The 16,583-nt window shown below is 39.3% G+C and overlaps 1 protein-coding gene across 6 annotated transcripts in view; it reads right to left on the bottom strand.

The window, feature by feature from the left end:
• Positions 1 to 16,583, bottom strand: part of ccser1 (coiled-coil serine-rich protein 1) — a 120,140-nt gene that overhangs the window by 78,120 nt on the left and 25,437 nt on the right. For all 6 annotated transcript variants that reach the window (XM_044196399.1, XM_044196398.1, XM_044196401.1 and 3 more), the window contains exon 7: positions 2,640 to 2,814. In XM_044196399.1, the coding sequence (XP_044052334.1) occupies positions 2,640 to 2,814 (175 nt within the window). The remainder of the gene's footprint in view (positions 1 to 2,639; positions 2,815 to 16,583) is intronic.

Here is a 16,583-nt window from a genome sequence, read left to right as displayed (position 1 = left end):
ATCTTTTTAGTCACTATTTTCAGTTATTGCTGACAACTGTTAGGCTAGTTCCGCTACATTAGACATCTTTATCCATAAAGCTGGCTAACATAACTGAACATAGCATATGCATTTAAACATAAAAATGTCTGGTGCTCAGTCTAGCTTAAGGCTTACTAAATTACGAGAATATGGCTACCTTTCTTTCACTAAAACTGCTGCACAATCTTGACTTTTTATTGACTTATGTTATTGTATTTGTGGGAAACCTAAAAGTTTATCAGAGTGATAATGTCAATTCTTGGGTATCATGTAAAGATCAACTTTGCAATTAGTATTTTTTTTCCCCCCATTCTATTAGGTTGCTCAAGCATGCTACCATACAAACGATATTTTAAGACTGTCCTAAAAGGATCTACAGTATTTGCTGCAGTTGTGACTGTTGGCACAGAGAAGAACATATGCAGAAAATCTAGATGATAATGCAATAAATATTCGACTTTTGGACTTGAGCGCCTGGCTTCAAAACTGTTAGATTAGGCTGCATGAGTCATTTATGGTAATTTTTGCCTCTTTGAAAGCATCTCCTAGCCTCCTAGGATGACTGGAATGGAACTGTATTGTGTTATGTGTGACATATAAAGCTGACCAGTGTTTTGACTGACATTAGAAAGAAGAGAAGAAGAAAAAAGAGAAGAGAATTTAGGGGTTTTAAGTTAAGGTAAACAAAAGAAAAGATCAGAAGATTGGGGCTCAAAACCAGAAGGTCAAGCAAATAAAATGCAAAGCATACAGCCATGCAGAGTCACCCTCCCCTTGCTACAGAATGGATTATATCCACTGATGGAAGGTAACAAAATTTGCAAGTTAATGACACAACAGAGCAAGCAAAGAGAGCAAAGTATCTCCTCTTTCATATTCATGTTCTGCTGCTCTGTACCCTCTCTCTCTTGCACTCCCTTTAGTCTCTCCATCACGCTTCTAGATTATGTCTCTCTCCACTAATTATTATTTTATCATTTTCATGTCTAGTGTCTCTCTCACAGCGGACCTGGGAAGAAAAAACAGAGAGATGAAAAGTAAAGAGAAAGGGAGAAAGCCATACATATGCCTCTGTGGACTGTAATTCACAGATAGGCCCTCACAGCTAGCTTTGATCTTAGTTTAGAGGTACTAATGGTGGGGTGTTAGGGAAGGTCTGGTCACCCAGGTTTATTTGTTGTTTTTTTTGTGTATTTGTCTTTGTGAGTGTGGGTCTGTATAATAATGCTGTATTTGGTCATTCACCCATGTAGATTACAAGAAAACAGCAGCCAGACATTGCTAATGGATGTTCTTTCAGCTCACCTTCCAGAGCTTATGGTATTACTAACATGGTATGTAAATGACTCATACACTTACAAACCATAGTGACAAAGGGTATTAGTGAAAATATTAGCAGTTTCATTCCAAAACAAAACATACACAACACAATATATTAAACACCACCAAACACCAACATCCAAATAACTGAAACTGTGCTTACACAACTTGAACAATTGTTTAGGCCTCAGCCATTTTCCAAAAGAGCGTTATTATCTTTCTGGCCTGGCTCGGACTGAACTCTTACTAAAACTGGAATTCACATTCAGCGGTTGTTTGTATAATTTATCATTATGACTGAGAATCTGCCCCAAGTCAAGCTCTCTGCAAATTGCAATTACCCCAAATAAAGCATGCGAAGCACATTTACAACAATTTCATGTTCTTCGAAAAAGTTCTCAATAAATGATAAAATGTTAAAATTGCTTTAAAAGCAAGAACATTATTACGTTCTATTTACATTCTGGTGTCATGCAGTCATGCAGTCTTTTTAACTGCAGTCCCACAGTTAAAAAGACTGCATGACTGCACAGGGTGTCCATCAATATGGTTCCCTGGTTTTTACAGTTAAACCTTGTGCAGCTATTGCAACGTGTCAGTGCTTTACTAAGTGACCATTACAGCTAATCACGTCTATAATGGCGTGGATGTAATTTCACTGGTTTCCTGACATTCACACTGAGATGGCCTCATAGCCAGAGGTAAAACTTTAAGCATTTAAGAGCAGAGTGATACTCCGAAACGGGAGGATTAATGTGTGGAGTGTGAGTGTGAGTATATGTGCATATAAAGAATAAGATGGCAAACACTCAAATAAGCCTCCCAGTTTCCTCTTCCAAATGTAGAATCTGATTAAATTAACAAAACAAAGTGATTACAGAGACCTTTTAAAGGCGGAAAAGCAACCACTTTGAGATGATTTCATGGAGCTGAAATAGAGCTGATTAAAAAAGGGAGTGAAGAATTTGTCAGTGGAGCACTGTACTGTTTTGGTTCCTAATGCCAATTGCTTCATATTATTTGCTAACCTCTTACCGCTTACTGGTTTAAAACACTTTGATGTATCTATAACTGGATCAGAGAAAGGTCTGTCAGTGTGTTATAAGAGGAATAACAATGAATTTCAGCTTCTAGTTGTGTTATTCTTGGGTTTTGTGACAAATGCACTAAGGGCTCTTAATAGAATAGTGTTCTGGGATGTAATCTTCATCTTCCCAGTTAATGATTTAATCTGAGTATAAACCCATGTTAAGAAGAGTCCATATGCCTCTGTCTGTGTGTGCATGTACATATCCCACCTCCTGCAGTGTCCGTCTCAGTCTTAAAAGCAGGGTTTTGACAGCAGTGCAGTCCTGCTGCATCAGTCTGAGTGGAAGGGTCTCCAGCCCTGGAGGTAAGGGCTCATCCTCCCTCCCTAAACCCAGCCCTGCACTCCAGTCAGCAGGCAGCAGGCTGGTCGGACGGCTGGGCTCCCTGGAGGAGAGGCAGAGTGAGGGGAAGGGAGAGAAATAAAGAGATTTAATGTTAGCATGAGTCAGTGAGAAAACTTGATCATTGACCTGTCTTCACTGCTCCCCCACTGCTCTCCACAGGCAACCAGTGGAATCTCATCCTTGCCTTTGGTCATTACTGATGGTGCAGATGATACATTACACAGTAATGTCAAGATATCAGCTACTTCTGAATAGCCCAAAAGTTCCCAGAATCCTGTGTATGATATCATGTATGACCAACAAAAATGCAAAAACATGGTCTAAACAATAACTTGTCAGCATGTGGAACAATAATGCGTGACAATTAGATGCAACACAGGAAACTATACCTACTGTACAGAGCAATTATAAAGATCTGTCTGCATCACACTAAGAGCAGTGGCAACTCTGGCCAGTTTTATCAAAGCCACTATGTGAAGATTTTGAAATGTTGGCTTTGGCGTAGAATCAGAGACACTGTGGCAAGTGAAATGCACGCCACTAAATTCTACACAAGTGGCTTTAAATAATACTGTACATGAGAAGTGACATAGAAAGACAGAAGAGAGATTTCTACAGGGGTAGCAAAGGTCAGATGGAGAACAAAACCTGCAACATTCAGAGTACATAGCAGCTGCTACAGAGGACCCCCTAAGGACTCCATTTTAATGAGCACTCATTTCTATAATAAGTCTGTTTTAAGATGATTTAAAACCAAAAACATGAGGTGTTAATACTCAAACAGATAAAATAAAAGCACATACAAATGCCTGCATGTGTAGACGCACATACACACTAATGCATTCAAAGATCAAAGTCCGTCTTCTAATCTTGCGTCTCACCATCATTATCAACTCAAAAGGATACTTCATTGTCAAGAGCTTTGATTCATTATAGCCCATCACAGTTGTGTGATCCTGTCTGTGTCCCCGTCTCATATTTTTTGAGGATTCTTAATCTAGTGTTTTGTATTACTGCGTGTCCACAATTATTCTTCTGTAGAAGCAACCGTGTGTATTTGTTTGTGCATGCAGCTGTGTGTGTGTGTGTGTGTGTGTGTAGGAGATCTCTCAGTTGGAGTGCTGCACATCAAACATTTTTAATTAACAAAGCTTTCAACATTAAGTGCAGTGGAGCCCCTGGCCATTTGACAGATAGAATAGATGAAATCTCTCCAAAAAAGACAAGTTCATAAGTCACTGTTTAAGGCCTGATTATTAAGAAGCGTTTAAACCAATGTAACTCTCTATTCTTCTACACCGCTGTGACACTTCTGTGGTGGTGTGGGGTTGGAGTCAGACACACATGAACACAAACAACCGAGGGAGATCAACCAAAGCACTGTCTTAATTAACTGTCCCATTTGAGAACACAGTCCATTAAACAGTAAACAGGCCTCTAGAGCAGTATGTCTTTGGTCTCTGCTGCATGGCCTCTGTTCTTTGTCTCACCTTCAACACCTATTTAGTACAGCAGAGGACAGATAATGGGAGGAACTTTCAACAGGAGTCAGGGTTGCTCAATGTCACAGTATTCCTCGTCTTTCTTTGCCTTCCAGCCAACACTAAAGCTCAATCGAAGCACCACAACTACAAACACTGACCTTATCTATAAAAACTATATCTTTATAGTCATTCATTGCTCAGAGCCCACTTTACTTGTTCTGTTAGTTTGAGAGTTTAAGTTTAACCATAAGCATATTTTTTAAACTGCTTATGATGTAAGACTACTTTATATTCTACCAGACATTAAAACAGCCTCATAACAAATACCAAGCTCTCCCTTCTGTTTTGTAGTTTCTGTTTCAAAAGAATTATGTGACTAATGTTTTAATTCGATTACATCTTGCCTGGTCACTCACACATACAAAATGTCAAATGCATTAGGAAAACAAATGCAAACGCTTACTTTATGATAGTAAAGTTATAGTTAGCTAGCTATAGTAAAACAGCAATTATGAATTGAATTTCATGGCTGTATGGCTGCTGTTGTAGTTTATAATTTTGATATTTACTATTTGATGATTATGGGGTAGTAAAAGATACATTCTGAAAAGCTAGACAAGAACACCAACTCTAAGCTGTTGAATTATGCTTAACTTTTCATAGTCTGATCTGGCTATGTTTAACACTGAGTTCTGTAAATGCTGGAAAGTGAATGTTTAAAAAGCACAATGTGTCCTTTTTCCATTGACAACAATTAAAAAGCAATTACAGTCAGGTTTTCCATCAATAAAAATAGGAAGGAGACCCTTGCTTGGCCCAAAGAGATTTTCTAAATGTCAAAACCAGAGACATAACAAAAGCCTGTTTAATCGTCAGCTTCAAGGCCAATGTGCCTAACTATTAACAATGAATAAATTATGTTTCTTTCACACAAGCACATGATAAAACCTATAGTACAGACAGGGAACAAACAAACGTATCTTATGATGAATTAGAGCAATTCTTGATAATTAACTTACCTATAGTGATAAAATAATGCTGTTTATTCATGCTGTAGGGACAGAAATGGTCTCCATCCATAGTTGAGTGACAATAAACAATACTATAAAAGAACACAACTCAAACCAATAGATTAATCAAAATGTGTGTGAATAAACTAAATTCTCTCCTGCATTAATATTTCTCTGCCAAGTTGTGATATTTTGACAGAAGTGCATAAAGGGGGACAGTGTACCTCACCTTCTTCATGACATTTTCAAAAGGTGAGCTGAGAAATACCAACCTCCTGTCTGAAAACCACAAAGACAACCAGCGAGTTCACAGTCTGCAAATCAAGAAAAGTAGGAGAGCGAGGGATGGCAGTAAAGAGAGGCAGACACAGACACAGAAACGAGGAGCTCTTTATCATCAAGAGGCCATGTTCACTTTGACTGATTTGACCATTTAGAGGGGAGGTGAGAGGAAATTAGATGGCTTTTGTCCCATTTTCCCAGAAAAATCACCAAGTAAACAGAGACTGTGAGCATTAAGCCAGGCAGAAAATTCTCCAGGAAAAATGTTCTTTGAGCAAAACAAGACCATATCACTAAAATATCGATCAACATAAGTCACTCCAAAGAGTTCTCACTGAAAAGGTCGGACTGAATTGCTCCCTCATTTGCCCTCATAAGCCCCTTTTACACAGCCTTTTCAAGGCAGGATTTTTGCGCCATTATTCCACCTCGCCGTTCTGTATAAAACATACAAACACGGAATGGGGGGGCATTGTTGTTCCACTTTTGAGCCAGCAGCGGAGGTACTAACAGAGCTGAATCAGTTGAGGTTGTGGTTGAGTGAGAGATAGCGCAGCAGAGAGTGATGGTGAATGTGAGCGGTGCAGAGGAAAAGGTGGGCAGTGAAGTTATCAGTCTGGCAGTAAATGTACAGAGTAGGTTACAGTTTGTCAGCGAATAAAGGCTGCAGCTTCTCAAGACCAAAGTAAGCTACGTGTGTTGTTTCCCAACTGCCGGAATAGCATTACTATGACAGTCAGCTCCACCTATGTTGAGGGGGTACTTTTGTAAAAAAGCAAAGCTGGCGTATTGACGGGTCTTCTTTACGGTAGTATTGCGGGATCTCTTCTTCACTGGTTCACCATCCCAACCCTTCTTCAACCCTACATCTTCTTCCCCCACCACTCTCTCGGTGTACCCCTCCTTCTCATTCTCTTTCTATTCATCAACCCTCAACCGCTCTCTCCAAGCTCCCCTCTCTCTTACTTTTCTTTGTTCACCTGCCCTTCCCTTATCCACCCCCACCCTACCCTTCACCCGAGCCCTCATATTCCGTCTCTACAGCTCTCCCCTTGCCCCTTCGTCTCATTTTTACCCCTATCACTCTGACAACCACTACACAAAACTGATGTAGTATTAAAGCCTAAGGTGTGTCCCCAGGGATTCTGGTTAGCACCTCAGACAAATGTCGATGAAGCCTGCTGTCCTTTGAGGAGAGTAGAGCTCTGTCTGTCAAGCAGCCACGGGTGCTCCTCTCCCCCCTAAATTGTATTCTTTACAGCTTTTGTTCCTGCTTGGTATCTCAGGTTAGAGTGAACTTTTTGCATTTATTTCTCTGTTGCTCCACCCTGCTATCTAGGCGGGATGAATTGAGCGTAAATAAATGACAAATGATCAATCATGCTCTCTTCTCTCTGACAGCTTGTGTCAAGTGGCGCAGTGCAGTGCCACAAGAAAGTTGTTTTTGTTTTTCTATGTCTGTGTGTTTCACTAAGACTGACACTCTTGCCCTTTCTCTAGCTTTCACCAGGGTTTTACCTCTGTGGTGCACATCAAATCCACAGAGCAACAGGAAAATGAGTGGGAGAAGGGTTCAAACAACACCCGCATCCCCTGAAACAATAATCATAGAGGAGCCCTTATGCAAGGCATTTACTATTTCAGGAGGCGAATGGAATAGTTCTGGTTAAACTGAGGGCTGTAAATGTGTTTTACTGAAGGTAAAAAAAAAAAAAAAAGCAATACCACTAAATCTCACCTTTACAGTCATTTTGTGATGATTTTATTTTTCTTCTATTTCAAGAAATTAGCCAGTCTTGTCTACTATGAACAACATTCATCTGCAACTAATTTGCAATAGCATTTTATAGTATGTCCTGGCAATATTTAGTGTCAATGTAGGAATTAGCTCATGTAGTTAACGGCATATAATGTAAAACTTCAATTAATAGCCTGGGCTTTTATTTGCTTCAATCACTAAACTCAACCTGCCTACATTTGGGACAGGCGTCTATATGGGACAGGCCTTGTAAATAATCGAGAAATGGACAGATATTCTGACTCTATGGCAACTTCAAAGGTAGGGAGTCACCAATTTTTTTTCATCTCGCGTTTACCATGCCGGTAAATCTGAATGAATTATACTTTGGTGCTCATGGTTTCTGTAAACAGAACTGAACAATTGAATCTAACCAATCTAATGATGTGTGTCCATACTGACAAAAGTTTAAACATTTGTATGCGTGATCTAAGCAGCTTAGAACTTGTTCAATTTGGCAACCTGGTGGGCTTGAAGAGGTTTTATACATCTAAAGAACTTCTATAAAAACCAGACCCAGCATCTAATTGAGACCGCGTTTATTAGTCAAAATATGTAGCCACACACGGCCAGTGAAAGAGACTGAGACAGAGTGAGACTCTGCCTTTAATTGAAATTTTACGGTAAGTGAGGGAAATTTATGAAGATGGACATGCAAAATCCTTGATTTTGACAACAGACACCACGGTTCACATCCCGTCTCATTCTGTACTGGAAGTCAGTTTTTACATTTCCAATATCTAAACATGACCACAATGTCACTCTAAACTTAGCAAGGCGGTTTTAGGGCCTAAAAATCTTACCTTAATCTAGCTTTTGTTATCACAAGAAGATACTGTAGGAATAAAACAATGTAAACATCGCCAGTATATCTGCAACATATTTTGCAAATGCAAAGAATGGAGTGTTTGTTTCAATAACAACAGCATTGGCAAAGACTGCCAAGCTGCCAGTGTTGTGTGTGTGGTATATGCAAGTGTGTGTGTGTGTGTGCGTGTGTGTGAATGGGTGCGTGTGTGTGCATGTCCATGTCAGAGTAGATATTTTTGACTGCTGTTACAAAGTAGACAAAGTAATTTTCCAGCTAAGCACAAGTCTCATCTGCAGGTAATTACCCCACACAAACGTGCCAGATTACACACATGCACACACGCACACACACCAGGAAGTTGAAGACAAGTCTGTTCAGTGATGATAGATGTTGTACAGGCAGGGAGGCCGTTCCTCTACTCAGGGTCATCTGTCTTTTCACTGTCATGAGAGGATAGCCAGACACGCTCACCCTATTTCTCTTTTTTTACAACTTGCACTCTCTCACACACACATAGCACCTTTGAACAGGTTATAGATATGCGAGTGCAGATAATAGGACTCTGTGATAGGAGTCAATTGTAAGATTATACAAATGGACACAGTCCTAATTTGAATATATACAGACGTAATATCACACCAGCTAGGTGTTGAAACTGGTACTGCGTGACCAAGTCAGTGCGAAGCTAATTACAACTGAATACATGGATTAAAGTGCAATTAAATATTTTCACAGAGAGTTCTCTCTCTACAGTCTTTTCAGAGTAATTACACAAAGAAAGAAAAAGTAAACAGGGGAGAAGTGTGAAAAATTACCCCTTCTTTTCCATTGTACTCTTATTTCTCTTTTGCTCTTTCTACAATACATTTTATCTTCTATTCTCCTCTCTTCATTTATTTTCATCACATTTTCCTTTGCTCTTGCTCACCTCCTCTTTTCCTGTTTTCTCCTCTCCTTTCAATATGTAGTTTTTCCTCTATTGTCTTTCTGTCTCTTACACTTTCCTCTCCATCCTTCTGACTCACCCCTCTCCTCTCAGAAGCCATTTCTCAACGGCAGTGTTAGAAGTGATCCATTTCACCAACCTGAAAAAGTCAATTATCTGCCTTTTTATGACTTTCATTATTTTACCACTCACACAGTGTTTTATTACTGGGCTGTTGGCTCCCAGCACTGACACATACCTGCACACACGAGTATGCACATCCACACGAGCAATAAACAACACACACACACACATACACACACACAGAGCCAACAACGAAGAGACATACATTCATATATGCACACGTAGATGTCTGGGTTTACATAATGTTCAGTTAGTGTATGAAGTGACGAATAATGACTGCTAGTCAAATAAATTATGTGTGATTGAAGTGCATTATCTTTAGGAGCAGTGAAGAGGGGTTGGCTGCACCCTTGTCAATCAGCAATATAAAGACTGCATTGTCTCATGAATAATAACAGTAAAGGAGACTTTAATACTGAGACGAGGCAAGAAAGGCAGTCATTCCCCTACGCCAACTTTTCTCTCATTAATTTTTTACTGACAACAAAGAATATATTTATGGGCACAATCCAATATGTGTGTGTATGGCTGTGTACACATGTGTAATGTTGACATCTGTGTGTCACGTGTGCACTTGTATGCATGCACAAGTAAAGTTTAACAGTATACCACAGCAATTGGAGAATGATCTGTGCCATTTGTCACTCCTCTTTCCATCCGACAGACACAGTGTGCTCATCTGCATTCAGCACCTGAGGCTACGGATGTTTAATGCTGCCATTAAACTCATCTCCAACATAAAGTGCATCTGTGACTAAAGAGTGAGCACAAGCCAAGCTAAAGGCAGTGAATCTACAGATGAATTCAAGTCTTCACACAGAAAGGGAGAGAATATAAAAACAAATGTAATATGGCAGGGGTAACTTTCTGATTAACCTAATTGTCCTTTCTGCTTTCCTGTGCACTCTGAATCTGCACTTGTTTTGTAAGAAATGTGTGCTGTTTCTCTGACTTAGTATGCATTACCTTCTGAGACTGTCCACTCGTCCACTGCCTTGGCCTCTGTGAGTATCATAAAGTTAATCCCATACAAAAAGACTGAGAACCACCACACTAGCATTTTGTGGGGGAGCAACCTTAGGGAGTTATCAGAACACACTAATTACTATCAAAACTTCTTGTTGCTTGGAGAGATCTATTTAATATTGGTCCCCTGTGTCACATTACATTTTCCTATTTCAGAGAACATTGCCAAACCACACTGCCCGAAATGCTATCCTGTATTAAAGCCTTAAAGCAATATTCCACTAAAGTAGAACATTCTCACTTTTCAGCACAAAAACCATGCTATGCGTTCACAAAGTCCACTACCAAGAGTGACTGCCCCAGGAAATCTGAAACATGTTACCCTATGAGTTTATATTGTTATGCAAGCACTATAGGATTTATTTTATTGTTTTTTAATGATACAAGTGTTTGTTCCACTTATTTAAATGTGACTCTGCCTGTTTGCAATTCTCAATGAGGAGAACTGACTAAAAAAGCATGAATGCCAAAGGTGACAACAAATCACAAAAGCAACCACTGGTTGACTGAGGCTGAATTTCTTTGTAAACGCAAATAAACAAATCCATGTTAAAAAATGCAAATTCCCCACCCAAAGGGAATTATTGTTTGGAGTGCACATTAATGTTTATCTATTCTATTCATTACTTAAGGATATGATAATTTTACGCTAGTTATTCTAACGCCATGACAATAAAGGACCAGAATTGCCTTATAATGTGTTGTGATTGTGTTTATTCAAGGAACCTCAGCTTCCTTTCAGGGAACCAAACATATTGTTTGAGATGAGTCATAATTCTGATTTGTTGTTATTTAGTAGTGGCATCGCTGTCACCACCATGACAAAATAATAACACAGACGAACAAAAGTTTCCATACTAAGTCATAGCAAGGTACAAATGATTTACATGACAGTGATTATGTATGCGTGCCTTCATTGTAACAAACTCTGCTCTCAGGTCAGATCCATGTCAAATGTTCACATTTGATATTCTCGTTGACAGCAATTCTAGATAAATGTTAACCAACATCCCCTTATTTATCCTGGATCTCTTAGTCTTCATGTTTTTTGAGTTGGTGCACGCAAACATAATTTCCTGTAATAATCACCTACATAAGCTCTGGTTCTGATTAAATGAAATGGAAATGTGCCAAGGTACCAAGAATAAGCTTCTATAATCCAGGATATTAAAGGCATGTATGCTCCTCATCTTCATTTCTTTAAAAGCTGTTTCCATGGCAATACTGAAATATGCTGTATATTTATGTATAGAGGGAGATTGGTGAGCAGGATATGAGGATGCAAATTTAAAAAATGAATTGTTTATTCAAAATAAGATACCATGAGTTGCCTAATTAAGTATTATGCAGAGAAGGCTACAATGACAGCAAGCGGAATCTCGCTTTGATTGCGTACTCTACATGTAGTGTACTGTACCCTTGCACAAGTTAACAAGAGGATGTGTAAGTATAAGATCTGTCTGTAATGAAGCAATGTTTACCAGTGCTGGGAAAACAGCTAGCCTGGCTCTGTCAAATTTCAAAAATATGCCTACCACTACCACAAGATCACTAATTAACTCAATGTATCTCTTTTGTTTAATCCACACACACACATACACACACAAATGTAAAAACAACACGTTTTAGGTGGAGTTACAACTGTTTCTTGATAAACACAAGTTTATCCCTCCGCCAAGCACTTCTGTGTAGCATCATCTCCAGCTATAGCATGGGTTGCCAGATATGGTCAGTAAACTTGGCAACATCACTGTGAAGACAAGACTTCAGGATGCTGCGTACAGTCACTGCATCCAGCTGTTGTTTGCCAAGAAATGTTGTATCAAAAATATGTTCAAGATCAACATACAGTGTGCTGTAGTCCACAACAAAAAGAGACAAGATAAAGAGACGAGAGGCAGACAATGCATGAAGAGCCAAAAACAAAAGAGCACCCCTGTCTTTGTTATTCAAATATCCTCCATAAGCTAAAAAATTACATTAAAGTTCAGGAAAACACAACAGACTGTAAGACATGACGTGAGTTCATGTCTTACAATCTGTTAAAAGAGTAACAGTGAATACCGCTTAAATAATTCCTTTCATTTCTGGAACAGACCACTTGACAAAAAAAGTAATGGAAAGCAAAGGAATGACTTATTAATTGCCAATGTGATGTTTTTTTCTCTGCGTTACAAATCACGACCACAAGTTCCCACTCAAAGCAAGAATGAAAAAACCAAAAGCCAACACTAATTAGTCTCCCTGTGTTGAACATTTAATAAACCCAATGGAGTGATGAAAATTAGAAGCTGAACAACAGCAATGGACTAAAGAAATATGCATGACAACAGACGCACACTACAGGATTTTTAACATGTCTAGCCTAAAACTACAAGCTTTTCCTCAGAGGCTTCTGAAGAGCCTGATGCTTAGCTAGTACAAGCAATCTGTGGGCACGGACTGTGAGAAAAACAAAACTATCTCCTTAAAGAGAATGTCTCTGGAACATAGAAAAATAATTGTAATAATTGTAAAACAGTCCAAAAACCAGATTAATACAAGATAAAACACTGAGTTTTGTCACTGCTTGTTGGATTAACAAATGCGGCATCATTACATACCAGCAAACTGAACAGAGAGGGAGGGGAAACTGTTCCCTCCAACTGCCACTGTGTGTGTCGGAAAATCATGCTGCAGTGCATTTTATCTGTCCCCAGCGCCACTCCAAGGCTCAGCTGGATTCTTTATGCTTGTCTATTTTTATAAATGTGCATGTGTGCATGCGAGTGAATGTTTGTAAGTATATGATTTACTTTTGGAGGAGACGTGTGTGTTATGTTTGCTGACTATATTAAGTCAGGTGGGATTAGACAACTTGGCTGATATACTTTCTGAATCATATTAACATTAAACACATTTGTTCCTCTGTTTATGTGTGTATGTGAGCAAATTCTATACAATCACGGATTACATGTCTCTGTGGGAGACAACAGGGTCAACTCTGAGTACATCACTACGTACCATATCTACCCGAATGTGAGAGGAGGGTGTCTTTTCGAATCACAAGACGCCTTCTCAACACTTTTCTTTGCTGCTCAGCGCTGTGTAACGACCCAACTGCCTCAAGGACGACAAGTATGATGACACTCCACTCTCTCCCCCCAGATTATTCTGTTTCAATTGCTCTTCTTGTAAATCCCCCCAACTACAAATGAGGGGCACTCAATGTACAACAATTGCGGAAGTGACCCTATATAGCTTGAGGCATGTGGTAGGATGTTCATGGTTTTTTTGTAGTATACTTAGTATGACTTGGCAGGCTGTTAAATAAGTCTCAACAGCTTGACGTAGACAAGACACAAACCTGCATTTTGGGAATATAAACAGGAGAAACAAAATATTAACTCTGAAGTCTTTAATTAAGTTGTCATTGAGCAGAATTGTTGACATTTTTTTAATAAGTCTAATTATGCCAATGCAAGAGCATGTGAATGTTTTAGCTGTACATTAATCCTCAAATCAGAAGTGGAGATATGGGAACTGAGACTTTCATGAATGTCTACTGCATACTGACAGACAAGGACACCTGAGTGTTTGCGTCTCCTCTCCTTGGACTACCTGTCTTCTGCATAGTAATCAACAGCAATGAAAAGAGAAAAGGGAAAAGATAAGAAAAATGGAAGGGGAACACTCAACAGACAGATTGCCGTTACCATAGCAACAGGCCAGCTATATCCCAATTGTTAAAATTTAATTTCCTCTGTGTCTTTTTCTATAGCAGAGATGAGGGAGAAGTCGATGTCTTAACACAAAACAGGCCTTAAGATACGTCACACAAACAAATATTCAATATTCACCAGGCTCCGCCCCCCTCCTCCACAACCAAAAGGCATTGAGGCACACTCATTGTCATGCAGGGAATATTATCTAGAGTAAGTATTGCAGCTGGCAAAAGTGCACAACACACCGAAGAGGGCATTATGTAACAAAGCACATGAAACTAAATATTCATCATTTAGCTGATGCCAAAAAAGTATTTTTGGCCCATCTACATTCTGTCAATATGTAGTCCTGTAGGACTGCAATTTGGTATTTTCAGCATTTAAATATGAAATGCAAGCATGAAGGAACAGCAAACGAAGCTGCTGTGTCAAAAGTTCATTAGAGAGCAACACTACACTACTCTCAGCTAAAATAAATCTGACACAAATCTGATTTACTCTAAAAATTCTTAAAAACTCTCTTTTACTATAAAGCTACTGCAAAGCCATTGTAGTGGAAACATCTAGAGCTGCAAAAATCAGTCAATTAACCAATTAGTCGACAGACAGAAAATTAATTACTATTGTAGAGTATACTGTGTCTCTGTTGACGGATCCCTGTTCACCAGATACAGTGCAGCATGTACGAGGCGATGGGGGACAATGTGACTTCTATTTCTTTGTCCTATATTCAAGTGAATATACAAGTGAATATAGTCTAAAAGACTCTCATGTTTCCAGTTTTTCTTTTCCCCAAATGCTCCTTCCATCTCCCCCTTGCTGTCTGTCTCTCTCCCTCTCTACACCTATGCACCCACAAAAAAGGGAAACTAGTATTTAGCACATGGCGTTTACTGCTATAGTTTTGCTGTTGTGGTATTAATGTTTACAAAGTAATAAACACAGAGAATTAAATGCCTGCTATCAAAATCATCCAAATGCCATACATCAAAGAGGAAGTATGCGTGTGAGTGTGAGTCTGTGTGTGTGTGTGTGTGTGTGTGTGTGTGCATGTGCTTAGCAGATGTTCTGTGCAGCCTGTCAGACAGCCAGCAGTATCCTGCAGCTGATACTCTCTCTGGACAGGCTGACTGACTGACAGGTGTGTGTGTGCGTGTGCGTTTGTGTTTTCTTGTGTGAACAGAAGGGAGCTTGCTTTGCCTCCAGCAAATCAATGTCCCCTTGAGGGAATGTGGAACCTGAGACAAAGAGCGAGGGCGACTGAGAGAGAAAGAAAGACAGCGAGAGAGAGAGAAAGAGCAAGCCCTGGGCAAACACATTTTGCTCTCTTTCCCCTCTCCAATCTCAGCTTCTTCACTCACAGACTTAACACATTTTCCAGCAAAATCTGTCTGAAAATGTTCAGTAAGAAGAAATCAGTGAAGATGTTGAACTACCACAGTGGGAAATTAACCCCTGCCAGCATCTACATGTTGATCAGGGTGAGGAATTTAGACCTGGCTCCATTATGTAACCTGCCCCAGTGTTTCCAGAGTTGAAACAGATCAAAACATGTTGAACACTGGCATGGATTCCCAATTCCATACCATAATGTTTAAAATCACTTTGAAACAAAAGAAAGACGAGTCTAAGTCTAGTGCCTCACTGGTGTGATTTGTCTTCTTATTTTTTAGTTTTGTTTAGTGTTGTTTTTTTGCCACACTTTACATCCAGTCTTTTTTTTTTGTTGTTTACTGACGTTACTCTGCTGCTCTGCACTTCTGCTACAAAGACTGCTCCCTTGCTGTGGAGAAGTTAACTGAACACACACTTCTTCCTAAGCCCACTATATCATATCACTGTCTCACTGTCAGTAGCACACACACTGACAAATTGTGTGATGTGTCTATAGTTTTGCAGGCTTGAGTCATTCTGGAGTAAAAGGTTCAAGACTTTAGTGAGACTGTTGGGTTGTTATAAAGGTGGCATATAAAAGATAAACTAATTATGTCATTACTCAGGCATACCATGATTCAAATGTGAATTTACTGAATATCTTTTTAGCCACGCTAGCAGCATGGCTGTAGGGATAAAAATGCCAATCTGTCAGTCAGCTGCTCCACCACTTTGGGCCAGACTTAAATTCTGTATCTCATCAACTATTGGATGGATTGCCTTGTAATTTGGTACACACATTCATGTCCCCCTCAGGATGAAGAGTAACAACTTTGGTGACACACTGACATTTGATCTAACGCCATCATCAGGTCAAAGTTTTTAAATTTGTCTAACACTGTGGTTTATGAACAAATACCTACAAAACTAATAACATTTCCAACAGACTCAGCTGTACTTTGCATTTAATGCTAATTAGCAAATGTTAGCATATAAAGACGCTAAACTAAGACGGGAACATGGTAAATATCATACCATAAACATAATACCTGCTACATATCAGCATGTTAGCATTGTCATTGTGAGCATGTAGCATGCTGATGTTAGCATTTAGCTAAAAGCACCCTTGTGTCCAAGTACAGCCTCAAAGAGCCGCTAACATGGCTGTAGACTCTTAATTATGTCTAAAAATTCATGGTCAGATTTATCTCAGAGTGACGCTACAAAATAAGGTTAAGGCATTTGAAGCTA

Source organism: Siniperca chuatsi, linkage group LG5, assembly GCF_020085105.1.
Source record: "Siniperca chuatsi isolate FFG_IHB_CAS linkage group LG5, ASM2008510v1, whole genome shotgun sequence".
In the NCBI taxonomy this organism is placed as follows: Eukaryota; Metazoa; Chordata; class Actinopteri; order Centrarchiformes; family Sinipercidae; genus Siniperca; species Siniperca chuatsi.
This window is presented reverse-complemented; position numbering and strand designations above follow the sequence as displayed.